General features: G+C 34.5%; 5 protein-coding genes across 15 annotated transcripts; 4 read left to right on the top strand and 1 right to left on the bottom strand.

Annotated features, from left to right (window-relative positions):
• Positions 1–151: 151 nt before the first annotated feature.
• Positions 152–14,976, bottom strand: LOC117790200 (phosphatidylinositol-binding clathrin assembly protein LAP). Of its 11 annotated transcripts, none has more exons than XM_034629533.1 (16): positions 14,455–14,590; positions 11,735–11,877; positions 10,731–10,806; positions 10,283–10,315; positions 9,883–9,985; positions 9,697–9,818; positions 9,451–9,644; positions 9,247–9,383; positions 7,875–8,040; positions 7,464–7,785; positions 6,782–6,877; positions 6,062–6,250; positions 4,325–4,637; positions 3,692–3,791; positions 2,348–2,437; positions 152–1,590 (listed from the first exon to the last, which is right to left on the bottom strand). In XM_034629533.1, exons 1-16 carry the CDS (start codon positions 14,588–14,590, stop codon positions 1,399–1,401), a joined length of 2,412 nt encoding a protein of 803 aa, XP_034485424.1. In that variant the 3' UTR covers positions 152–1,398. The 11 variants fall into 11 exon arrangements, with proteins under 11 accessions (XP_034485424.1, XP_034485434.1, XP_034485428.1 ...); XM_034629536.1 differs by having other exon boundaries at positions 1,399–1,590; positions 4,325–4,559; XM_034629535.1 differs by having other exon boundaries at positions 1,399–1,590; positions 7,506–7,785.
• A 294-nt stretch (positions 14,977–15,270) lies between these two features.
• LOC117791633 (derlin-2) lies at positions 15,271–16,975 on the top strand. Its single transcript, XM_034631438.1, has 4 exons — positions 15,271–15,656; positions 15,762–16,118; positions 16,189–16,352; positions 16,417–16,975. The coding sequence occupies exons 1-4, from the start codon at positions 15,570–15,572 to the stop codon at positions 16,577–16,579; spliced, it is 771 nt and encodes a 256-aa protein (XP_034487329.1). The 5' UTR covers positions 15,271–15,569; the 3' UTR covers positions 16,580–16,975.
• A 539-nt stretch (positions 16,976–17,514) lies between these two features.
• Positions 17,515–18,469, top strand: LOC117791073. The gene is made up of 3 exons (XM_034630720.1): positions 17,515–17,622; positions 17,679–18,029; positions 18,100–18,469. Exons 1-3 carry the CDS (start codon positions 17,608–17,610, stop codon positions 18,409–18,411), a joined length of 678 nt encoding a protein of 225 aa, XP_034486611.1. The 5' UTR covers positions 17,515–17,607; the 3' UTR covers positions 18,412–18,469.
• A 303-nt stretch (positions 18,470–18,772) lies between these two features.
• LOC117792003 (COP9 signalosome complex subunit 5) lies at positions 18,773–20,086 on the top strand. Its single transcript, XM_034631950.1, has 3 exons — positions 18,773–19,131; positions 19,190–19,766; positions 19,838–20,086. The coding sequence occupies exons 1-3, from the start codon at positions 18,871–18,873 to the stop codon at positions 19,981–19,983; spliced, it is 984 nt and encodes a 327-aa protein (XP_034487841.1). The 5' UTR covers positions 18,773–18,870; the 3' UTR covers positions 19,984–20,086.
• A 1,651-nt stretch (positions 20,087–21,737) lies between these two features.
• Positions 21,738–23,921, top strand: LOC117791655 (soluble guanylate cyclase 89Da). Its single transcript, XM_034631465.1, has one exon. The coding sequence runs from the start codon at positions 21,762–21,764 to the stop codon at positions 23,763–23,765; it is 2,004 nt and encodes a 667-aa protein (XP_034487356.1). The 5' UTR covers positions 21,738–21,761; the 3' UTR covers positions 23,766–23,921.
• The last annotated feature ends 4,065 nt before the right edge of the window (positions 23,922–27,986 follow it).

The raw sequence follows: 27,986 nt of genomic DNA, 5'->3' as shown, positions 1-27,986 counted from the left end.
AACATAAATAATTACAGATTAAAGACAAAATTAATTGATATTCAATGTAGTAATCCGATTAGTTTCGACTTTACAAACGCCTGCAACGAAAAGAAGGATCTGAAATGACCGAATGATCCCCTGCTTTAATATAACAAATAAAAAGTGAAAATTGTGTATAATATGCGACTTTTATTTAAACAAAGTTCAGCATTTTGCCGCCCCTTACAGTATTTACACAATTTAAAAATGAACTATATGTATATATAAATATATAGATTTGATATATTTTTTAAATAAACGCCGCAAGCAATTAAAAGAATATCTAATACAGCGTGAACCTTAAAAGTTATTACATATACTTCAATATAAAGTTGCTTTTCAAATGTACAATAATAATAAAGCGTTACAGCACGAATGCATCTCATTTCAGATTGATATAATACTTAAACATATACAAAATTTATTACGCAAATTAAATTTGGGACCAAATTGATACTAGTTTGGAATGCTTTACAAATACGATTAACTTTTCGGAGTCTCATTCTTATTTTTTTTTAAATAACAAAGATTTTTAACAACAAACAGAATTATACGAAATAATAAAGAGCCGGCTACAGAAATAACAATAACTAGGAAACGAGATTAGTTTTTCGTAGACGGATTAAAATATTGCATAATGTTATGAGACGCTCGCAATTACAATTTCAAGATTTGCTCTCACTTAAGTATAATTATGGCGTCTATAATCTTGCTGTGACAATATATTCGACGGTGTACATTTTTATCAGATTTAGCATAGTCGATTCAACGGGTTTAGCTTTAGGTGTTAATGTTTAGTGATTGGCGTTGGACACAACTACAGGTTTTTCCTTAAACTTATTATGTAGATGTACATACATACATACGAGTAAATATAAGCATTTTTCACAAAATTTACTCATTTGTTCTGCTTTTGTTTCAGTTTAGCTATTTATGAAAATTAATTTTTTCGTGTAATTTTTTTGCATAGTTATATAAATTGTTGTATACATATAAATAGTCAAACTCATTTGCTTTTGTTTATTTTATAATTTTATAATAATAATATAAATATATATGTATATATTTACGCATTTTGCCATTAACTTTTGTGTTAGCTCAATGCTTAACATATAATAGAATTTCTACTTGCCATCTCATTTCAATTTTTTTCGTATGTAGCATAGTGTAAACATTAATAATTTCTTAGTTTTTTTCTTCTGAATTTACGTTTTAATATCTGCAAATAATTGTTAATATATTATATTGTATAATATAATGTGTATAATGTTGCCTGCCTATGAGGTTATAGCGCTTAATGTGTGTATCTGTGAGTTTGTGTATATATATGTGTGTGTGTGTGTGTGTTTTTGTGTAATGTATATAGCTGATACCGCCTTATAACGCTCCAAATGGATCCATTGGAACGGTTTTATTGCCTCCATTCATCGTGGCTTGCGTGGGTTGCATGATGCCCGTCGCCGAGACCGCATTATTGTGCGGCGCGCCCATCATCGTCGGTTGCCCCCCAGTCAAAGGGGCTGGCTGTGGCATCATATTCGGTTGCTGCTGCCCCATCACTGGCATGCCCTGCAATAGCCAAAAAGGTTAATATAATAATATTATTTGAAAACTCAGTACTGCACCAAATTCATTTCATGCAAGGGTACGATACTTAAATAACTAAAACAGACGCAACGGCTACTAATCGGTGGTACATAGTTAGGTTTTGGATAGAGAATTCATATTACATAATTAGAAGAAGAAGTTGGTTTTTAAGGAGGGCTGTCATGAGTAACTACATGGTAAACAAATGGCTCGGTATGTTGGGGTTAGTAAATTCTACAAATCAAGTCAAATCAATGTAAAATTTAAATTGTAAAACAAAAACTTAAAAATTTTCTACAATTTGAAAGAGATAACCTAAGTTGAATAAACAAATAAACTTAGAAATTGAATGCTATATCTTTTGTCAAAGTCTTATGCGTAGAGAAATCTTAGGCAGAGACCTATATAGAGGGTAGTTTACATAGATAGTAGGGGGACCATAACAGTAAAAGAGAGCGGATCACCAGTTATTACAGCTCAGCGTAGATTCAGAGTGGATAGTGAAGTCGAAACTCAAGATTGTAGGAAGAAATCAAAGTAATAAGTACATACAAAATTTGAAAATAATAAAATAAAATAAAAAATTATCATTGAAAAATGAAATAAAAGCAACTTATAGATATAGTAAGTAAGTATTTAATATAAACATTTATTTTATATTTGATCATGTTGTTCAAAGTAGTTTGTAGAAGTTTTCTGTTTAGTTATTGTGTTTTTATTTTATTTCAATCATTCTTACCTGCACATAATTTGGCATAACAGGATAACTAGCATGTATATACGGATGATTGATTGTGATTGGCGCAGGACTTACTGTCATGCCATGTGCCTACGTTATGCATATTGATATACACATATTATATATATATAAAATAATCATAATATATATATTATTATATGTCACAAACATACAGACAGCATAAACACAGGCGCATCGTGAGTTTTGTCAATTTGTGGTGTAATTTTTATATTATATTTTTATTTTGATTTATTTTGATATTTTGTTATTATTTATTAATAAGTATTGATTTGCAGTATGCGTTGGATAGTTGAAATATAAAGCAACATAAAATAAAGAAAAGAAAGTGATAGTTTATATATATAAGTATATAAGTATATATTATGGAATACAAAAATAATAAAGGAAAATAAAAATAAAGTGAGAAATATATGTACTTAGTATACATACAACGCGTATGATTGTGTAAATCTTTTTTTTCGCTTGTGTGTTAAATAGTATTATTTGGCCTGCTTGTGTAGGGGAGCTTGTTCAAGTAACTTCTCTTCAGACCTACACATACGAGGTGTGCCACAGTAGTTTAGCCCTAGTGCTTGGTGTTGTACTTGTTGCGGGTGTATGTGTGTGTATATGTGTGGTGCAGTATATACGAGAATCATTAACCAATATATTAAGATTTTATAAAACAATAATAATAATTATTTATGTATATGTATATGAATAATAAAACCTACAACTTGCAACAACTTGGTTTCGGTCTGGGATAATTTAGAATGGAACAATTGTCACATCCCAATTGTTATATTTTTAATTAATTTTGCTTAGAAAAATGCCACAACATATAGATTTTATTAGCTTAGCATGACAAAAATTTCGGTTAATTTTAAGTTATGTAAGAAGTTCACACATATCAAGGCAATAAATATAAAATAAACCAAGTAGCTCTCAAGTTGTAACTGCAAATGCAATGTGCAATAATTACATTAATAAGACAGAATATACCAAATAATAATTTAAATAAAAATATTAAAAATGGAAATTGTATTGTACACGGGAAGAGTGAGCCTAAAGTGTTGAGTGACACAAACTTATTATACCAGAATGCATATTAAAGATCAGACTTTCTTGACTTGATTCTGATCTGTTAATATTTTTTTGTTTTGTATTTTTGATGTCTTAATTCTCTTGCTGTCTCATTGGAGTTAACTAATTCGAGGCAAATTGTAATATCGCATTTGTTTCGTCTTGTTGTGGTTTTTGATTTTAGTAGTTGTATTTGTAGTACATAAGTAGTAGTAGAAGTTCGGTTGAGTAGAGAGTAGAGTTAGTGGAGGCATAACTCACCATTGGACGATAGCCAGCACCAGTTGTAGCCGCCATTGGTTGTGGTGTCCAATTAGCACCTGGTTTCGCTGTATTTTTAGGTGAATTCCATTGCACGGGTCTATGAGATATAATGGGGTAAGAGAGTAATGATATAGAGACGAAATCAATGAGTTTGATTCGATTTTCTATTTACATTTCTAAAGAGATTTTTTCAGTCTGAATTTCAATTACTCGAACTTGGTAAGTATTTTTATGAGCGGAATTGTGGGTGGTATTATGTACACATATGGAATATATGAAAGGAAATGATATTGGATAGTCATGTACTATTTTTTTTACTTTTGATCATAAGTACTTGGGAAAATATGCGACAATTAGTTAAGATCATTAACTGATTCATCAGCTTTTTTAATAAAGATTGAAATTTCGGGAGAAAAGGTTTTGATTTTGGATATTTCTTCGAAGGAAAGGAATTTAATTTTTTTGATCTTTGATAAATGGTTATTTAATTAATGACTATGATGCGTTCTCCACATGATTGTCTTTCAAACACTCGCTCACACACTCACATACATTAATGTTCACACACGCACACAGTTAGTTGTTGTTTTATTGATTTATTGTTTTAGTTCTTTACTCGATTTTACTCACTTTGCACTTGCCGTTTTATTTATATTTAAATTATCAACTAGTGACATTAGTGAACTATCCAGATCGCCGGTTATTATCTTTCCAGTTCCAGCTGTTTGCTGTTGTTGTTGCTGATGCAATTGATACTGTTGTTGTTGCTGCAGCTGCTGTTGCTGATGTGATTGATGTTGTAGTGAGCTTTGTTGCTGCAGTGTCAGCCCTGGACTGCTGCTATTGTAGCCCTGGAAGACGGCACCTGTGGCGACAACATTCATTTGATTGCTGTTGCTATTGGCTGTGGCCGGTTTGAGAACATCACCCAAAGCATCGAAGCCTTTATGTCGTTTTTTTTAGTTTTTGTGATTTTTATGATTTTTTTTAATTTGGGTTTTTAAATGCCACAATTTTATAGTTATTTTTGACGTTGTTGTAGGACAGCCAGCGCACCGTTTAGCAAGACATTTACACAAAAAGAGACATACACAGTATTTATGTATAGAGCATGAGACAAATGAAGCCCACAATAATTTTATCCATTCAGTATTTCCGTTTGTATAAATTGTATTTTTTGTTGTTTGTTTAGTTGCCAGCAATATTGTTAACACACGCATACATATTAATATGTATGTTCATGTGATTATCGTTATAGCATTTTATGAATAAATGTTGCAATTTTGTTTTACATAATGGATTTGTGCCACCAACGTTAACATATTGTAAACATGAGACATTGTGAGTTAATGTGTCAAGAATTTTTGTTTTTTTTAGGTACATAATGAACATAAAAAGAGAAAAAGAGAAAATCACATTGACAAAATAAATAATGTGAATAAAATGTTTTCTTCTTAAAATACTATGTGCAGCTTTTTTACTTTATAATGTTTAGTGCTTAATTGTAAATTGAGTTTGGTTATTTTGTGTAGTATATGTTAAAAGATTTCTCTAAATACCAAGCAGAGAGAATGATTTGTTATTGTTGAATAATTGTTAATAACGGTTAAAAGAAGTATGAGTATTTTAAGCTTGTTAGGAAATGCAAGCAAAAGCCGACACCAATTAGACTGATATATTATTATACTATATTTATGTAAGTTCTGTTTTCAAAATTAAACGTTACTATTGCCTATCAGAATGGTTTATATATAAGTGTAAAACACTAAATTTACGTTTTTGGCACCACTGCTTTATAGAATCCTAAGAATAAAAAACATTAACACGACACAATCACGCAATTTTTTAACAATTATAGTACAGTAATTATAACATTTAAATAAGTACAAAAGCAACAAAAACAAAGAGCTAATATTACAAGAATGAAAAAACTTAACAAAATACGATAAGAAGAAATTTGACCTAAATTCTAATTTATTCTCAGCGACTAGAGTTGATAGATGAATTGAAATTGAGTATATGTACATATGCAAACATGTGTACTCAAGATAATAACCCGATTCTGAAAATCAAATTAAATTGATTTGTCAGTGTACTTAACGAGTATTGTAGTTAAATGGACGCGACTTTAGAATTCAAAAACTTACAGACATATCTCAGACAGAACAAAATTGCGGGGCGTTTTACTCGATATAAAACTGGTGTAAGTGTATGTTTAATGTGCGTGTGTGTGTGTGTGCTTTCAGCACTACAAGCACAACAAAATGAGTTGAATGATGACGATTGAAGCTTTGCACAGAAACAAAGCACGCAACGAAAAAATTGGACTCGGTTGTGACATTTTTTTGTTATTCTCGAGAATATCACCTGTAGGAAATTGTGGTAATATCGCCAAATTATCTTGTTGTTGTTGCAGCTGCTGATGCTGTTGTTGTTGCATATAAAACATCGCTGCTTGAGGTTGATGCTGCTGCTGGTCCACAAAAGTATCAAAGGCAACGCCCCTGGGTTGCATATCATCGAAAAAGGGATTTGGCAATGACGACGACAAGGACGCTGATATTTTTTTTTTAATATTTAAAGGGTTTGTTGGGTTGCCATAAAAGAACATGAACAAATTATAATAAAATTAATATACAAAATCTAACAATAATAAAAATTACTGACAAAATCCAAAATTCGTTAAATGTAAATAATTCATTTTCACACATACGTTGAAACAACTAGCACAAGTCTTTAACAGTGTTGTGTGTTTATTCTGTCAATTTTTGGAACTATTAATGATATATGGAAAATTGCAGTTATTTCAAATCTTTGAGTTCTGCTAACATTTTTAAAGGACAATGTACACAAAATCTGAATAAATTGTTAATTAAATGGTTAGTAAAACATGCTAAACACATGAGCAATTAATATAGAACATTAAATTTAAATTTAGTGCAAGTTAGGAGCACCACACCAAATTAAATTATATGTAAATTGATCTCAAACTAGAGTCTTAAGTCTTAAACATAATTTTATAACATATATTGCATTGCATTTGAATGGAATAATGACAAAATTGCTGGCTGGTTAAAGGGAACTTACCTGCAGGTTCCGTATTACCAAAAACAGACGTGAAATTACTATCGGAAACGAAGGCATTTGTTGCGGCAGCGGAGGAAACTGAAGCGCCATTGAAACCTATTATATTTTATATTTGTTTTTCGATTTGGATTTGGTATTTTATAGTGTTTTTATGTGCATTAGCGCATTGGACGTTTCACGTGTTTTAATATAGCGGTTTATCAAGTCGTGTGTATCGTTATCATTGTTGTTTTTGGTTGTGGTTGTAGTTGTTATTGTTGTTGAAGTTGTTGTTGTTGTTTTTGGGGTAGGGTAAAAACCAGTGATGAAAATAAAGAGTAACAATACATTAGAGAAGAATTGAAAATAAAAAACAAACTTACAAAATGATATATTACATAACAAAACTTAAATTTTAGCAAATAAACAAAAGATATGTTATTTATGAGGAAATACATGTGCATCAAAGAGATGTGCTTAAAGAGGGCCAGAGAGCAATTATCGCTTGAATTTCATTTGGGTCTGAGACAGCTACAAGACAATAAGGGTTACATATATGTATATACATAAGTATATACACATATATGTATATATTTATATAAATAAACTACACTTAAACACCTAACTCTAAAGCACCTAACGAACTTAATTGTCAACTTAAAAATGTAATTAAGAAAATAATAAGGAAATTATAGCATGCTACCGTTATTATGCATCCACAAATTATTGGCATTTAATGCAGCACCTGTTGCTCCTGCGGCAGCTGCAACATTGCCGCCGCTGTTGCCACTGGCCTCAAACATGTCAGCAAATGGATTACCCAACTGCAGCAAATCATCGGATGCCTTTGTGGCCAGCGCTTGTGACGCCGATGCTGCAGCAGCAGCGGGCTGTGCCGACGCGGCACCAAACAGATCAACTATCGGCTGACCAGCCTGTGAGGCTGGCGGTGACGATAGGAATGGATTTGTTAGTGCAGCGCTAGCGCCAGCAGCACCGCTACTGGTGGGCGACGATACCTTGGACTAGAGATCAAAGAAAAATAGAAAACAAAACAATTTGATTTAATATCCCTTAATGTATTTATAACAATCAAGTATCATATATCACTTACTTTGTACTGATTCATGGCGGCCTCCTCCTCGGCCAGCACCTGAGCTTTCAGCTGCTCATCAATGCCATTGGTGGTATCAAATTTACTTGAAGCAGCTGCGGTGCCAAATGCCGAGCTAGTTGAAGAGAGTGCAGAGACAGCAGATTTTACATTCGTGCGTTGATAGCTTCTCAATAATTGAAGTCAAATGCAACCAAAATATACAAAATCATAGAACAAAGGGATAAAAAAGAATCAAATTAATTAACAATTAACCAAAAATATAAGAGATACACTTGCAGAGTTCTGTGCGCAATTTTTAACGGACTGGTAACTGGTATCTCAAAAAACATTACTATTTTGTACAACTATGATAAAATTTACTAATCTGCACCAAATTAAATTACGATGTATGTATAAGAAAACGCCAAACGCATAATCTATTATTTTGATTAAGATATAGATCAAAAGTGTACAAAAACCAGGAAATCGGTTCCGGTACGTCCCGAAATAACTATTTCGGTAAAACATTCAATTTAATGGTTTTTCTTTCGGTTCCGGTATTAGTACCGGAAATATTTTACAATTTTTAGATGTCGTTGACATCGACCTAGGTCAAAAAAAAAATTGACGAATTTACAAATATTTGAATGCAGAATATAATTAGAGGCCAAATCATGATCAAACTGACATTCCGCTTGAAAATCGGCTCAGTTTTGATCAAGTTATGACAGTTTGAAGTTGGTCAGACTGCGGATTTAGCCACCTAACAAGTCCAAATTTTTGTTCAATTTCACATGATTTTTTACAAAAAAATTAAAGGTCTAAGAATCAAGTTTAAAATGTTGTTTTATACTTATTACTATATAACGAGTTGATTAAAAGTGTAAGCTTGAGATTTAAAATTTTAAATTTTCGAAATTTCAAATTTCAAAAATAATTAAATTTTCTAAATGAACACAATTTGAATACAGAATGAATGTAGAGGCCAAATCATGATCAAAATGACATTCCGTTTGAAAATCTATTCAGTTTTGATGAAGTTATGATAGTTGGAAGTTGGACAACTCTTTAACCTAGCAACTTTACCATAACCGTACCGGTACAAACGTTTCGGTATCCGGTTTTTGACAGAGAATATTCATTCGGTTACGATTTCAGTTCCGGTACTAAAAATAAAACGGTTAGTTTCGGTTAACGGTTCCGGTGTTAATCCCTGACAAAAACAATTTGAATTACTAGTTTTTAGTACCCGCCTCCTTTTAAATATTTTACATTATATGATCAAATTTAATATCCTCTGCAAAAGTATACTAATATAATAAAATAAAGTTAAGTAATTCAAACTTAGAAAAATATCATTAAATTAAATTAATTAAGAACAGCAACAAACCTCGCCGATTGTGTGGGCGTATTGGCAGCCGACACCTTACGTCCCTCCAACGTAGCCAAATGTTGCTCCAAGGCATCCAGCAAAGAACTGGGCGCTTTCGTCAAATCGGGAATGTCACCCTTATCAATGCCCACGTTCTGAAATACAATTTACATTTGCCGTTTAAAACAAATTTATCTCAAGATGAATTATGAGATGACACACCTCTGCGACCTTCAGGAATTCACCAACACGATCCATGCGGACCAAGAACTTCTTGTATAAATCCAAAGCATCGCGTGCCTGCTTTTTATTCATATCAAAGTATTTCTCAAGCAAATTGATAATTCCATCATTATAGCAAGCAAACAATCGAATCAAATCACGAAACAGCAACATAAAGCTCATGTTGATGACACCTATTGATCAAGATTAATTAGTAGATATAGGTCAAATATAAGTTATACGCACCATTAGTCAAATCATTGGACTGACAATCGAACTCTAGTAACCCATCCAATTGTGCCTGCAAAACTGGCAGCGTCTTTAAGAGTTTGTCCGCGTTCATGCTGCGCAACGATCCCTCCTCCTTCCTGTTGGTTGAATAAATAAATATAACTAGTAATGTTGTTAAGAAGAGAAATGTATCAAACTTACCCGCGCTTTACTTTGCAAAAATCGAAAGCCATGGCGCGATAGGAGAGCGACTTTTCATTCAAATACTTGGCATAACGTCGGATAAAGGGTGACATATCATAACCTGTTGAATATGCCAATAAAAGTATTAAGAAGTTCTATTCAAAATAATATAACATGTATGTTTAGACAGTCATTCGGTCGCTAGTTAAGTACTTTAATAAATTTGGAATTCCAAATAAAAAACTTTCAAACATGATCTTTTAGTTGGTTAGTCAATTTTTGGTTTTTTTGCTAAATAATTTGTTTAGTTTACAGCCATTGCCACAAAAATTTGTTGTTGTAATTACAATGTGTTGTTGTTTTGGTTTCAGTTGTTGTTATCCGTACACCGTTTTGGAATTCATTGAAATATACTCACCCATTCTGCCACCTGGAACTCCCATGCCACCATCTGTAGTATTCGCATATTTATATATGTTTATATTTATATTGTTGTAAATCAATTATGATTTATATAATAGTTTATGATTATTATGGATGTGAGTAAGCAGCGCATTTCATTATAAAGTCGATACACAATATTATTGAAATATTATCATTAGAACGGATACACAAATGAATAAGCCAAACGCAATCGCAGCATTCACATATAAGAAATAGTCAATAAGTATATAATAGAAGAAAAGAAAAGAAGAGAAGATAGTGTAAGCATGTAATATAAATTCTTCAAATGATTGTTAAATGTTTCTTGTTCATAGCGTGAGTGTGGGTTAGAAAGCATCAAATTTTATGCATTTGCATTTGGTTAATGTCCAGCATTTGTGTCCACTTTGATGAAAGTGTAGAAAATGTATTCGGTCATATACCTTGCACAGTTCCTTTGTCCAAAAAGGAGCTGAGATTGAATGTTGAATTGCTCGAAGCGAGATATTGCATGAAACGCTGAAATAGAGCAAAAGAAAGGAAATATGTTGGCAATTAGGAACATTAAATATAATTGGGTATTTGCTGAAAAATATTGGAAAAAAATATATGAAATTGTTTCTTAAATGTAAGTATTATAACAAAATAAAATTTTTGACATGATAAACTGATTAATCTGTGCTTCGATTTAGTTATGTACATTAGGGTGCATCGATTTATAAGAACCCAAAACATTTTAAAATACGGAAACAAGAAAACTTTTTTTTAATAATTTTATATCATTGAATATACAAGAAGCTAGACATACTTTTTTGGTCTGTCTGAGTCAGTGTTTGGGATAGAAATCATAGAATCTTTTTAAATCTATATTGTATTCTTGCTAAATATCAGATGATAGGATTGTGTTAGGAATATACCATAGTTATACTGACCAGAACAATTATCTAGAAAAGTTTTTTTAAAACTTATGAATTTCCAAACGAGCTAAATAAACATACTATTAAATAAATTCCCCTAAGCTTAGTCAAATATAATATTTTTGAACGCATTATAGAATGACTCCCTGATAAGCCCAATCCCACACACCAAAACAAAGGGAGATTGCAATTTTTCGCCAAATTGCTGGACGCATAGCAGAAAAAAATCATAATGCTGAAAATAAACACCACGATAAGATGAAGAACTTAACAACACGCAAAGCACAAGCAAGAATTCAAACAAACACAAAACATAAATAAATAAAACATGAAAGAGCAAAAAAAAAATACAACAAACGTGACCTTCTTATAGTATATAGAAGAAACGCCCCACAATTACGATTACAATTTAATGAAAAGTGAAAACAATAACAGTAAAAGCTTTTGGATTAAACGTAGTCCTCCAAAGTACATATGTATATAAATATTAAGGGTATTCAGAAAGACAGGGTGTAATTTTAAATGCATACCTCATTGCCATAGGCCATCAAATGATGTGTTGTTATCAGCGATTTATAGACGACCACCCAATTAGCATTCTGTGAACGCTCGATAAGTAGATTGGCCAAATGTGGAATCGAGACATTCGGTTCGTTTGTGCAATGCACCAAATCTGCAATATAAAATAAAAGCAATAAAACCATTTTAAATCAGTAAGTGTACACACACAAACATGTGTGTATATAATAATATTAATACTTTCGCTGTTATCATCTGGTTGGACGCCTCTACTACTACTTATCGTTTGTTGTTCTTCCTATCGTTGTGCATATGCAACTTAATACAAAATATACATATGTATATATTTATGTACATATTTATTTGATAGGCTATTGTCTCTGGCAGCTGCCCCAGTAATAAAATGCACCGCATACATAGATTACATATAAACCATTATATTTAAGAATCCCCACATGATTTCTGATAAAAACATGAAGCACTTGCTATCGCCTTTTTTAAATTAAAGAGGGGCGTTTATTTACATATGAGCGAAACAAGTATCCGCTATTAAAATTGACTCGTTAAAGGCTGCAGATTGTGCAACACATTCAAATGTACTCGAACACTCAACGTAAATCATTTAAATCATTCAATTGTTGATAGTTGTATGTATGCTTGTACATCAATTAAAATACATACATTTTTACATTTCAAATTTTATAATCGGCACAAGCTTTATCTATATAGAAGTATAGTATATGAGATGTTCACTAATCTTAAAGGAGGCTTAGTCTGCATTCTTGTCAACTAATCGTTCTATGAATCCCTTCTGAGTTTTAACTTTACTGTTTCTACGAATTTCCAACTGGTTTATCGAGAGTTTTATATTTTTATTTATTAGCCGAGAAAACGGATGAAAGGGTAACAGAGAAAAAAAGCGAATAGTATTCTTTACATTTTACCTGCTGTAGCAAATTGTAACCTGAGAACAGGTTTTTTCATTTCTAAATTGTACCTTATGTGTATTCAATGGGCAATCTTCTAATTGGATTTTGTTTAAATAAAAAATATGTTCTTTAGATTCTAGGGTTCAAATATAAGTTAATAATATTATGCTGGTCCCAAAAACACAAGCTAAACATTATTTGCATTTATTGTCTTATTATTCGACTTATTATTATTATCAATTCTACAAAAACTAAGCATGGGAAGTAAATTATATTATATTGTATGTATTAGGGAAGGGTCAAGCTTTTTTAATTTAGAAAGGGTCGCAATCAAATAAATATAAAAATAAGGAATGAAAGATTTGAACTAAAGCATGACGAGGGCATACTGTGCAATCTGTAACCACAAATACAATAAATGACCTAAACAGAAATTGACTTATTTCTTTTTATTCGCTATAATTAAAAGAATGAGAAACCCACATATACACACACAACCATATGATTGAAGATTCAAAATGTCATTACTACTCAATTTCTAGCCAAGTTTTATCAAAGAAGTGCAAAGCTGTGCTCAATTTGTGCCAAATAAGTACGAATAATTCCCATACATAATCACAAATGTGTATAAATGTGTGTGTTTGTGTGTATGAACGGTAGTATTAACGAGACTTTTTCATGAGTCATTTCGCGCTCAGTGGACAACAAAGTTGCAAACGTGCCAAAAAAAACAGGTCAACACATACATGTACACGTTTGTATGTATGAATGTATGTAAAAGCACCAAGAACGTTTAACCAAAAAAAACCCAATAAGCCAGAATCTAATTAGAAATCACACAAAATGTCAAATTGGCTGACCGATCAGAAATGCAATGCAAAGCATAGATGATTAATTTATTTGTTGTAGTTGTAAGACTTGTGCATAAATTTAAAAGGCAATGACATCGCCGAAACAGCGCATACTTTAAAGCTAACAACAATAACAGTATCAAATGCCGTCATACACATACAGACACACGGCCACTCTCATTGTAAATCGTACACACGTGCAGCCGTGAGAAAGTGACGTAACATTGGAAAGAGAGGCCCAGAGTACTGAGAGCGAGCGATGAATGAGAAAGCAAGCAAATGAAAAGACCACAAGAGGCATCAGGTGCAATGCAAAAACTCTGTTTGCATTTACATATATTTATAAGTATGTATGTTTATGTACATATATGTACATAAATACATACACAAAAATAGTTAAATTCAATGAAAATTATTAAGCTTTTTCAACTCGCTTTAAGGATGATGAACAAGAATACTAGAATTAGAAATAAAATAAAAGTCCATTAAAAAACATATTTTTTTGCAAGAGAAATTGCGTGAAGTTTTGATTATGTGAAAACACTTTCTAGACTAACTGTATGTGGCTCTGGTATGGTTTATGAGTAACTTCTTCACAGTTACAAGTGTACATACAACATGAACAAATTACAGTTATTCGAACAGTGTGATAAGCGAGATAAAATCTAAGAAAGTGCAGCCCTAGTCTATGTATGTACATACATATACGGTTACAAATTACACCAAGAAAAAAAAGAATATTCCTCCCCATTACAGATGATTTTGGAGAAAAAAGCGAGATGCTCGTTTGTATAATTGAATGAATGGGCTGAATTTTGGGCGTTTGTATGTATAGACATATGTAGTTATGTGCGTGCATATGCAAACCGTTATTAAGTTCCTAGTTTCGTTTCCCCTCATTCTCTACGCAACCTTCAAAGAACATTTTTGTGTATTTTGCATTGCACTTACAATCCAAATGCTTCTTCTTCGGCCCAATGCATTCCTCCGTTGTGGCCTTGCACACAGACTTTGCCAGTCCTTGGCCAGCAAGGCTGTGACGGGCAGCCAGCAGCCTGTCGTTGATTGTTTGCCCAGCCATAGTCATGATGAAGCTGTTTTTATGATGTTTTTTCCTTCAATTTATACACTTATATATTTCCAATCTAATTTGATTATGTGCACCAAAGAATGGACCAATATTCACATACACACGCACACACACACGGAAACACTGATACTACGCACACAGACAGGAAGAGAGAGAGAGAGAGACGTATTGATATTGATTAGTTGTTGTGGCAATTGTTTAACGAAAAAACACGACTAACTGGTGGTGCAAAAACAATTCATTTGTTGCAGCTGCTCCAATATTGGATTTAACGTCGCGTTTAATGCGCTCTTTAGCCGGTGCGTAAAGTTGTAACGCAATCTTTTAATTCTCTAGATTTTTTTTTTGCCACAAATCGATAATGGCGACCAACACTTTTGCAGCCGATAAGAATAATATTAAAAGTATCGATAGCTATTCCTAGTTATACTATTTCTGATCGATACTTTTTCGTGCAACCGATGTGCTTTTCTATTTTTATTCACGGTATTCCTAGCAGTTAATTTTTCTCACTGTGAAAGTGTCGTACTCCACTCTTGCAAAAATTGGGGGTTGTTGTTGTGAATGTATTCTAAAGTTAAAGGGATTTTTTTTTATTCGCTAAATAAACTTGTACGTTACAAGATGCTTAAGACATATCGACTTGCTTTTCGGTCACACTACTATATGTGGAACTATCGATAGGCGATAACAATATTTATGGATATCGCCCTAATGCTACAGAACCATTAGAACCTTGCAAATAAATAAAAAAGAGAAACAAATCCAATTTTTAGCAACAACCTGATCGACTTCAAAATTATCAAACGGTCTGTTATAAGAAATTAACTCTAATCAAAAAAAAAAAAAAAACAAAACAGCGCACAACACGAAGAACATAACCGTAGCAGATGTGAACGTGAGCGCTAAAAAGGCGCAGGCACCAAACGCACAATTCTTTTAGCTCCCAATTAGCCCACCAGAAGCCAGCCCAAGGATGAATGCACTCCGCCAGTTCTACATGGAGATTCCGATAGTGACACGGGCATACACAACAGTCTGTGTGCTTACAACGTTGGCGGTGGTGAGTCCTGAAGTTGTGAGAACTTTAATAATGCATTAACTGCACGCTGACGTGTACGCTTAACTCACTTTAATTGTTCTTTATTATGGTTATTGTTGTTGGCAGCATTTGGATCTGGTATCGCCTCTGCAGTTGTACTTTAATCCCACATTAATAGTGCGCAAATTTCAAATTTGGCGACTGGCCACCACATTCCTCTATTTTGGAACCATTGGAATTAGTTTCTTCTTCAATATGGTGTTCACCTATCGATATTGCCGCATGCTGGAGGATGGATCATTCCGCGGTCGCAGCTCTGACTTTGTCATGATGTTCATATTTGGTGGCGTGCTGATGACATTCTTTGGTATATTTGTCAACTTGTTGTTCCTTGGCCAGGCATTCACGTTAATGTTGGTTTACGTCTGGTCCAGACGCAATCCCCTGGTGCCGATGAACTTCTTTGGCGTGCTCAACTTTCAGGCAAGTTTGAACGTTAAACTGACATTCGTATCTTCATTTGAAAGTATATTTATTTGATTCATTATGATAGGCACCATATCTGCCCTGGGTGCTCCTGTGCTGTTCCATGATATTGGGCAATACTGTTTGGGTCGACATTATTGGCATGGGCGTTGGGCACGTCTACTATGTCCTCGAAGATGTTTATCCGCAACTTTCTAACGGTTACCGACTGATCAAGACGCCATACTTCCTGTAAGCAATCATCTCAATGGATCAATCATCTTAAACTTAAACAAATTTATATTGTTTCTTGCAGTAAAAGACTTTTCAATGAGCATATTGAACGCAATTACCAAGCAGCTGCCGAAGATCGTCCCGGTGGCTTTATGTGGGGCGGCGAGGCTCAACCGCTGATACAGGAAGCGGATCAGGAGCGTGATGATGCGCATCCACCAGCGGAGGTGCCGCCTGCGCAATAACAAACAAATATGAAGCATTGTTCAAAAATTGTTTAACAGAGACACAGCATTTTGACAAAACGACAAAAATGTTAAGACCCCTCCGCCACCTATCACTTGGTGCTTGGTAAGATTAGATACATATTGAGAGATAGAAAAAGATTTAAAGAGAGAGAGAGAGAAAGAGAGAAAGCTCAGCCATGTTATGGAGCGATATGGCGTGCAATAGTTAGCCAAAGTTAATTCAAGTGTGTGTACGTATTTATTATTGGTTGATTTTCTGAAGAAGCGAAGAGATCGTAATTCAATTGTTCTTTACAATAGGCCTTAAGTTTCTCTTTCATGGTAGATTCAGCACATGTGATTATATATTTATATGTATACAAACATGAAAAATAAAGATTCTGAAATTTAAAATATCTTTTAAAAACTTTCTTTAAACCAATCGAAATTACCAGGTATGAGTTAAAATAAATCAAGCTGAGGAAATGATCCGGATGAATAAGAAAACCACAGCGAAAGGGTTACCTGGAAAAGAAAAAATTTGCATTATCCCATTTAGTTTTTTAATATAATAAACATAAATTAAAAGTTATTAAATTAAAATTTTTATATTAATATCAAAAAATATTTGTTTTAATAATTATTATAAAAATTAGGTATAATTTCGGCTCAATTTTTATATTTTGATAATTATAAAACTTAAATTTTTATTTTTAAATATAAAAATGTAGTTCATCTTTAATTTGTAATTTTCTAACATAAATTGTGACTTACATAATATTTTAAACTTTTAAAAATAAGAGTTAAATTACAGGTTTATAATAAATTTTAATACATAATTTTTTATATTTATTTGAAAATTGGCGGGCAGTGCCAGTTTGAATTGTCAGTTGTCAGATTTGTATGAAAAGGGGATCTGGCAACTACAATGCCAGACGTTGCCATGCAAATCTGTTAACACGCAAGACTAAATCTGGCAGCTCCACTGCCATATCATATGGTCATATTACCAATTGGCGTCAGATAAAAGTAATTTTATAAACAAAATGGAATTCGAATGGGTGAGTTTTCTGTTTAATATATTGATTTATACGAAATACTCAAGTTTATGTGCCAGATACCAGTGAAAAAGCGACCACGAAAACCGAGAAAAGTTGAATCGGAATGGACACCGTCAGACGTGAAAATGTTGATTCAATTGGTTGAACAACGGGAACTCTTGTGGGATTCAAGCAAAGCGAATCACAAGGACAGTAAAATGCGAGAGAAATCATTTCGAGTAATCGCCGAGGCATTAAATCGTTCATTAGCCGATTGCAAGGCCAAATGGGATAATCTCCGCGCACAGTACAGAGGCTATCAGTCAAAAGCCAGCCAAAATACAAGTATCTCTATCAAATGGCAGTACTTCGATTCCTTAGGGTTTCTAAATAAAGTTTGCGAACCTCGTAGATATAAGGTGAACATGGTAAGTTGTCAGACAAACGTATGGCACATGTATAGTTAGATGTTCTATGTTTTGGTTTTTTATTTTTTAGGATCACTCAAATTCAGCTGCCTTTTCCCAAAATAACAATCAATACATTGAAGACTTTAACACCTGTTCCAGTTTTTTCTCGGCATCAAGGCAAAGAGCCAAAAACGAAGAAGACGTTAAGGCGGTTCACTTTAAAGAAGATACGATGATGGCCAACGCGAGGGCTGCCCAAGAACAATTCAATACTTCGGCACAAATATTTGGCGATTTTGTGGCGGATCAAATGCGCGCACTAAGGCCACATTTAGCTGACGAGCTAAAAAAGAATATCCTAAAATTAGTCCTGGAGGCTTTAGAACAAAATAAAAATTAAACTAAAAAATACGCGTATCTTTAGGTCAAATATATGTAAATAGTTTTAAAAAGCAACGAGCCAGAATTATTATTTTATTACGAAAAACATATACTTATAACATTTATTGCATTCAAAATAAAATTCAAAAGGAAACCAGAATTTAAAATTTGTTCTTTGACGATTACAGTGAAATTATCTTTGATTAAATACGCAAAAATATATTTTTAAAGGAAGTGAATTGTAAATTTGAATCTGGCTAGATGATTTTCAGCCAGAAATAGCTATTTTTCCTGTATAGAAGATGCCAGCACTGCGTGTGCTGCAAAAAAATAGCAAATTAATATCGATGTAATATCGATATTACCATATCGAAGCCCATCCCTACTCAGTGTGCACAAAAGCCGAAAAAACACACCGAGCCAGAAGAATAAAATAAAGAACTTAGTAAAAAATCTACACTTTTAAATTATCTACAACATGGACGTTGATGCTGCACAGAAGACTTGGGAGCTGGAAAACAATATACAAACGTTGCCAAGCTGTGATGAAATCTTTCGCTATGATGCCGAGCAACAGCGTCAAATAATTGACGCAAAGCCCTGGGAGAAGGATCCACATTTCTTCAAAGATATTAAGATATCAGCACTGGCGCTGCTGAAGATGGTTATGCACGCTCGTTCTGGTGGTACTCTGGAGGTAATGGGCCTGATGCTGGGCAAGGTGGAGGACAACACAATGGTAACTAAATAAGAAAAATATGCCGGTGTGCACAGTTGCAGCTTGAAATGAATTGCAGATTGTGATGGATGCATTTGCACTGCCTGTGGAAGGCACGGAGACGAGAGTTAATGCACAGGCACAGGCCTATGAATACATGACCGCCTATATGGAGGCCGCCAAGGAAGTAGGTCGACTGGAACATGCTGTGGGATGGTATCACAGCCATCCTGGCTATGGATGCTGGTTGTCGGGCATCGATGTGTCCACACAGATGCTTAACCAGACCTACCAGGAGCCATTTGTGGCTATTGTTGTGGATCCTGTGCGCACTGTCTCAGCTGGCAAGGTGTGCCTTGGTGCTTTCCGCACATATCCAAAGGGCTACAAGCCTCCTAACGAGGAACCTTCCGAATATCAAACGATACCATTAAATAAGATTGAGGACTTTGGTGTACACTGCAAGCAGTACTATCCGCTGGAGATCAGCTACTTTAAGTCGGCCTTGGACCGCAAATTACTTGATTCATTGTGGAATAAGTACTGGGTGAACACTTTGGGAAGCTCTGGACTGCTTACCAATACGGAATATACAACCGGACAAATCATGGACTTGTCTGAAAAGCTGGAGCAAAGTGAAAACTTTTTAGGTCGCGGTACTTACACACATTACTAGCAAAATAACAAAACTGAACTTTTTAATTAATTGACACCTTGCGTATTTCAGGAACCGATGTGAATGAAAAACGCTCCGAGGACAAGCTATCGAAGGCAACGCGCGACTGCAGCCGCTCAACGATTGAGCTCATCCACGGTCTGATGGCACAAATTGTCAAGGATAAGCTCTTCAATAAAGTTGGCCTGGGCAAATAGGCAGGTCTCTCATCCTTAAAGGAACTGAAAACTTAGCGTTTACTTGTATTTGGAGATATGTCTACGAATTCATAAATATAAATACTTAAGAGAGTGTATCTTATTTGTTTAAATACTCATCAATCTTTTGGCGGTAATTTATCATTTAACGTAAAATTCAAGTAAAAATGTATTTGCGTGTCAATTGTCTAACCGAGAACATAATACCTTGTTTTCTAAATCGATATCAGGCTTACCGACAGCGTACATTGGCTCGTCTGACATCCTTTAAGTACATAACCGTTGTCATCAGCTGTCAACAATTGTTTGGGTGCTCCACCAAACTCAGATTATAAAAAATGTGGAGATTTATAAAAAAATTCTTCTTAAAATGCTCAGTGAATTTATTATTGTTATTGTGACTATTTATACCCGTTACTCAAAAAATAAGTAAAAGGGTGTATTGTGTTCGTTGGAATGTATGTAGCATCTCCAAACCTATAAAGTATATATATTCTTGATCACCATCAATCAAGCAATTTTATGTTTTTAAAGTAATACAAGTAATTCTTTTAAAGTACATACTTTTATATATATTGAAATATGTAACGGGTATCCTATGGTCGGGATCTCGACTATAGCCTTTCCCGCTTATTTTTTTTTTTTAATTTTAATTATAATCATAAACGAAAATGTGTGAATCGGCTTAAGCTCCAGCCCGAAGAGAACCAAATAAAAATTCCAGCTTTAATTTCAATGCATTTTACCTCAAAATATCTCTTTGATAATTATAAAAGACGTTAACTAGACTTTGAAAAAGTAGACAATAGAGGAGCATTAATTAATTTCAAGACTGCGTTTTAATTAGTTCGGAAGACTAGATTAAAGTACTGTTTTACTGTTATATACTATGTACGACGAATGAAATGCGGAAATTATATTTCAAACATTTGCCCCAATCTCCACATAAATAAACGAGGGACAAGAATGCAATGAACGCATTTTGTGCGTGTTAGTTATGGCTACAAAAGCAATAAAATATAGAAAAGATACATCATTGTGGATACCTTATCGAAAAGTAAGCGTCAATTGACATTAACAAGGAGCAATGACATGTAATGAAACATTGTCAACGAGCAGTGTGGGATGGTGTCGTTGACAAATAAAGGGTTCCGAATGAAATAAACGAACGGAAATATCAAGCAGTTGGCTGACTATAAAAGTCCTAGCCAGCAATGGCACACGCTTCATTCGCAGGACGAACACTCGCAGAGGACCACCTTCTTACAATTCAATTACAAATATATGAAATCAGATAAGCAAAAACCAAAGGATTCTCAGGAAAGCAGCACTTATATAGGAGACTGCGGCAGTATTTGTGGAAATTTTATTAATAAATGAATTACGTGCCTCAGGCAATGTGTGTACAACAACTAGTGAAGAAGTAATTTAAACTCAATTAAAAAGCGCGACTGTTGATTCTCTTAAAGCAAAACTTTGCAAAAGGTAGGTACAAAAGTGTTGGAAAAATATTTAAACATATATATTAGATATCCCGCTGATATTGGCTTATATTGATTAAAGCTATTGATACTATTTGAATAAATTAGTATCAAGTTTTCGGATATTGTTTAATTAGTCTTAGAAAGATCAAATTTCCGTTAGTATCGCAAAGAAATAATACGAATAATTTTTTTTATTTTGTAAAATTAATATTTCCCTTCTCTTTTATTATCACTAATAATATTTATATTTTTTATATTTAATACATTTTTTAGGTGTTTTAAATTGTTAGTGCGATGTATGGAATGTTGTATGAGAGTGTCCAGCACTATGTGCAGGAGGAGTACGGCATGGAGATTTGGACAAAGGTGTGCCGAATTGTTGACTGTAAACACAACAGCTTTAAAACACATCAGATATATCCGGATAAATTGATGCCGGATATTGCAGCTGCGTTGTCCGCCTGTACGGGAGAGTCCTTTGACTTTTGCATGAACTTTTTTGGCAAATGTTTCGTGCGATTCTTTAGTAATTTCGGTTATGACAAGATGATACGCTCGACGGGTCGCTACTTCTGCGACTTTCTGCAGTCCATTGATAATATTCATTTAATCATGCGTTTCACATACCCAAAGATGAAATCGCCCAGCATGCAGCTGACCAGCATGGATGACAGTGGAGCGGTTATTTTATATCGTAGCGGTCGAACGGGAATGTCGAAATATCTCATTGGCCAGATGACGGAGGTGGCACGCGAGTTTTATGGCCTGGAGATAAAAGCGTATGTGATCGACAGTCAGAATGATATTACCGGAGGCACTGCGGGTCCTATCAAGCTTACAGACGGACCCCTGACCGTCATAGTCAAGTATCGTTTGGACTTTGATAATCGGGAGTATATGGCCAAGCGTGTGAACACCGATGCGCATCCATCGCAGCTAAGGATGCCCACAGTTAATTTGAATGTGTTTCTCGAGCTGTTCCCCTTTACATTTGTACTAAATCATGATATGAAAATAACGCATGCGGGCGAAAAAATTGTTGAGACATGGATAATGCATAATCCGGGAGCCAATCCCAAGGGATTTATTGGCGCTCATGTAATGGATCTGTTTTATTGTCGGCGTCCAAAGGACACCACCATCGACTGGGATACCTTGATCCAAATGCGAGCAGTCCTTTTTGAATTTGAGCTCATACGCACTGGACACAATCGTGCCGCCTACGATGCAGTTCTTAACATGGATTTTGAGAACTACGACGATATGCTGCTAAATGAAGCTCAGACTATGGCGCTGGAAAACGCCAAAGAATTCAGTGAAAAAAATTCAAATAACCTGGATGTAGAGCCTCGTGAGGAAGAAATTGATCCTGCAACTGGTGAACGTCGATCTTCTCAGGGTCTTCGGTCCATTTTGCTCAAAGGCCAAATGTTCTACATCAAGGATGTTGACTCGTTGATATTTTTATGTAGTCCTTTGATAGAGAATCTCGATGAGCTGCATAGCATTGGTTTGTATCTTAATGATCTCAATCCCCATGGCCTCAGTCGTGAACTTGTCATGGCGGGCTGGCAACACTGCTCCAAGCTGGAGATGTTGTTTGAAAAAGAGGAGGAACGCTCTGATGAGTTGGAAAAGTCTTTAGAGTTGGCCGACTCCTGGAAGCGTCAAGGAGACGAGCTTTTATACTCCATGATACCACGTCCGATTGCAGAGCGTATGAGAATGGGACACGAGCATGTCTGCCAGAGCTTTGAGGAAGTCTCCGTCATTTTCATAGAAGTCATGAACATATACGACAGCTCAAATAATGTCCAAGAAGCCATGCAGGCAGTTAACACTCTGAACCAGGTATTCTCCGCATTGGATGAGGAGATCATATCCCCCTTTGTCTACAAAGTGGAAACTGTTGGCATGGTCTACATGGCAGTGTCCGGGGCTCCAGATGTTAATCCCTTGCATGCTGAGCACGCCTGCGATTTGGCTTTACGCGTTATCAAAAAGTTAAAGAATCATCATGAAGCAGATGTGGCTATTCGTGTGGGAATCAACTCTGGTCCAGTGGTGGCAGGAGTTGTTGGTCTGAAGGTGCCTCGGTACTGTCTATTTGGAGACACTGTAAACACGGCTTCACGCATGGAGAGCAGCTGCGATCCCTGGAAGATACAGTTGTCCAACAATACGGCATTGAAGGTGCGAGAGGTGGGCTACAAAGTGGAATCACGCGGTACAGTCAAGGTCAAAGGAAAAGGCGAAATGGAAACCTACTGGCTGCTTGCAGGACCTGATGACAAATGATTCATATATATATATATATTTAATAAAGTACATACTTATTGTAATTTTGTTCTAAAATTCATACAATATGCCTTTGTGTTGAGCACCTGCACTGCAATTTACTGTGACACTCTTTGAACTTTATGCATTGCAATAAACTTGAATATTCTTCACCTTGGGCTGAGTTTTATTTAAAGGTTTTGTTAAGCGTCCTTTATATTCCTCTGAAATCGACAGCCAGAACGTATTTATTTCAAATCTAAACAAATTGTAGAAAAGCAATTTATTAAATCTGCTTATACCTGATTGGGATTTGTCGAAGAAATTAATTGGATACCTGTTTGATTTTATTTACACTTTTACCAATCGTTTTTGCCTGATTAAAATTTTCTAAGATCCGTTAAGTTAGATTAACTTAACCTAAGATCCGTCAAATTAACTCCTACCTGTCATACTTTCACTTCTTTCGCGAACTTTAGCGAACAGGTTAAAGCTCTTATTTACAAAATTTGTGTGATGCTTTGATAAGAGCAATGCAATCATTATGTGCCATAAAACGTAATGTTTTGTCGTCCGTTTTCTTAACGTTCCAACAAGCTACTGTCAGATATGGTCACCCAGAGACATGTTCTACCATCCCAATATCATGTTTTATAACTTTTATGAGTTGTTCGCGTGTCAAAGTGAGCAGAGACACAAACTCATCAAGAAGCGACTGGCAGGCAATCATAAAAGCATTGCATACTTCCTGGCTTATATCAGACGCAATTTTGATCCCTTCTTCGGCCCAATTAAATTAAGTTATTCCGCGTGACCAAAGGGAAACCAAGTCGCACGTAATGTTCAACTTACCCGAGACAATTAATTTTAGGTAGACTTAAGTTTAGACACTTACTAGTTAGTCTTAGGTCAAAGTAAATTTTGCGTGTCAACATTAAGAGTATTCGAGTTTCTGTTTGCAGTTTTTACATAATTTGTCTATGTCTCTATTTAATGGCATTTTGAGTATCTCCTAAATTTCCAAACGACATTATATCTATAGACCACTAAACTAAAAATAATGAACCTCGAATCGAAACAAAAATACTTGTACAACCTTATCAACAACATCAGTAAAATTGTTAGCGTTTGTATAAAAGCTTTTGCAAAATCCTTTTGGGCAACAGATGGGAATGCTGTCGTGTTTGGTTTACTCAATTCCAAAATCCGCAATAAATTGCTTTAAAACCGAAAATAAATTGTGTTGCGGAGAACATTACAAACATACACACACAATATGTATATTCCTGTATTTGATAGGTACGCGTGGAAATGTCACAGCATTAAATACAGAAGGACCCTAAACGAACCCACACAGGGACAAGGCAAGGGCTACACAATGACACATTTTATGAGCATTGAACAAAAAAAATATATATACATAAATATATAAGAAAATGGCACAGGGCTGCGTTCTAATAAAAAAATGGTTTGCATCCGAATATAAAAATATTTAATATATGAGATGTATCTACAGATTTGAAACTAAAATGAGCTCTTTATATAAAGAATTTTGTAGGTTATAAAAGAAATTAATTTTAAAAAATTAAGAAAATAAAATAATTTTTCTGACCTTTATTAATCTAAAGCATAATTTTATTTTTATTTTAAACTTTTTGAATATAAATTTACTTTTGATTAAACAAATAATAAATAAATCCAAAAGCTTGGACTCTGGATGTGCAGCCTTGATAAAAACTTTATACAAACAATTTAAAAGGCTATCTGCTCATTAGTGAATACCTCACTAACCCATTAAATTTACCTATTTTCAAGCAGAAACATTAATTGATTTCTAAAAAGTCCGCGTAAACGCAAGTTAAGCCGCATAAGAATTGTTTGTGCATCCCTGGGGCAACACTTAAGTAGAATCCACAATGATCCGAAGGACAATATTTCCTGCGAAATGTCAAAAGCGTAAGCACGTAATGGAAAGGACCAAGAAATTACTCCCTTTCATTTGAAGCTTTATCGAAATGCGAGCTTCAATTGGCATCAAGCAGTCCACGGGAGACAAGGGCGAGGGGTGTTCGAACACAACGCCACAGAGCATTGACATGAAATGTAACACTAACGATTATGATGGGGGCGTCATATATACATGTGTGTGTGTGTGTGTGTGCGTGTCTAGTAACCAAGTGGAATAGTCACAGACATCGAGGCTCACAAATAGAATGAGAAAAGGCGTAAAGTGCGCTAAAATGTCGAACAGGCCCTTCCGGCTATAAAAGACCTGGCCGGCAACGATGAACGCTTCATTCGCACGACAAGTGCGAGCTGAAAAGTTGCCCATCAAAACACGAAGATACACGACGAAGCTCAAGGCGCAGCGCCGCGCCGTCTGTTGAAGCCATGCAACAACAGAAGCAGAAGCATCGTTAGGCGCTGAGGCAACAACAAAAATTAGTCCAACAACAGCAGCCGACATCGACGGAACGTCAACAGTTAAACAGTGTGTTAACGGAAGCATCGTAAAATCCGGGAATCTCCCTCTGTGTGTGTGTGTGCGGGTTTATGTATGTGCGAGTGTGGAGCATATGCTTGTGCACCTCATTGGCCAGCTTCTTATTTTGTGATTTATAAATAAATAATTTTCCAAGGCAGCCATTGATAAATTGAAAACTAAAGCCGGCGCTGAAGTGAATACGTGAGTGATTTAATGTTTGACCTCCCGCCAGGAATACAAACCAAATAAATATACTTATATATAAATATATTTACTATATATATAAAGCAACCTTTTTGGTTTGATAAGGGACAACAAATATGCTAATTTCAGTGTCAAGCATCCTTCAGGATTATCCCACCTACAGCAAAAAATAACTTTGTGAACTTTTAGATAAATCAAGAAAAATATATTAAATTATTCCCTCATGAGTAAAATTTTATGAGTTATTCGCTCTTTATCTTAAATTTTTCAGAGTTTTGTGAACATTACCTACTGTAATGTATCTACTGGTACAATAAATCAATTTTGAAAATTTTTTAAATGTTGAGGTGTTGTTTTATACTTGTTATGACCTAAGAAGTATATTAAAAGTTTATATTTGAGATTTAACATTTGGAATTTTCAAAAAGCTTTGCATAAATTTGAAGGCAGAATAAAATAAGAAGCCAATCCATGATCAAAATGACATTCCGTTTGAGTTTTAACGAAGGTATGTCAGTTCAAAGTTGGTCAGACTTTAAGTCCAGCAACTTAACAGGTCAAATTTTTTTTTCCAATTTGGCATGATTTTCGACAAAAAATAATAGGTCTCAGGATCTAGCTTAAAGATTTGTTTTATGATAAAAAGTTATAGTTAGACGTACTACGCAATACTGATCAATATAAAGGCCCAAGTAAAATAGATTAGGTTGATTTTGAATATCATTCATGTATATATGCATAACTTTAACTTAATATCCTTTCACGAACTTAACAATTGTAGTAATTTAGTTAAAAGCCTCTGACTTTAAGAAATACTCGAGTACAGAATTAAAAGTCGATAATTTCCACAATGTCGACCTAATTTAATATTCTCGCTATATTAAATTTGTAAGGAATTGATGGGGTCACAGTTAGTTGGAGTTAGAGCCCTGGGAAATGTCTCAAATGGGAAAATTGAAAATAAAAGACCGCAGCTCGCGCCGCAACAAAAGGAATTAGCAACAGAAATAAGTCAAGAACACAACGAGCTGCTGTTATTTTGTGGACGTGACAAGGAAAAAGACACAAAACAGGAACAGGAACAGGAGCAGGAGCTGCCGTTAAAGAAAGCGCGCGTGCCTGACGCGTGAAAGTAAAACCAAATTAAACTGCCAGGACAATAAATCAAAAGATATTTTGCCCAAGCCTCTTAGCTTTATGTGCAGTCGACTGCCTTGCTGGTTCCCTTTCTCGACTGATATCATTCGTGTGTGTGGCTTTTCTCCACTTAGGTCTTACGCATCCAATTTGACGTTTTTTTAAATTTAACTCAATTTTATGCACGGCTTGAGTTAACGGGTTAACTGACAACTTAACAAATAAACTCACTAAAATTATTGTTGCAATTTCATTTTAACTCTTATTTTAATCTACTTAATAAAATTATAACAATTCTGTGTAAAAATAACTTTTATTTTTCAATAATAAAATTTAACAATAAGAGTTTTGAAATAACAACTGAAATTTAATTTATAATATAAGCTTTTTAGATGAACATAAGAATTATATTTTAC

The sequence above is a fragment of the Drosophila innubila genome (genome assembly GCF_004354385.1).
Source record: "Drosophila innubila isolate TH190305 chromosome 3R unlocalized genomic scaffold, UK_Dinn_1.0 2_E_3R, whole genome shotgun sequence".
NCBI lineage: Eukaryota > Metazoa > Arthropoda > Insecta > Diptera > Drosophilidae > Drosophila > Drosophila innubila.
This window is presented reverse-complemented; position numbering and strand designations above follow the sequence as displayed.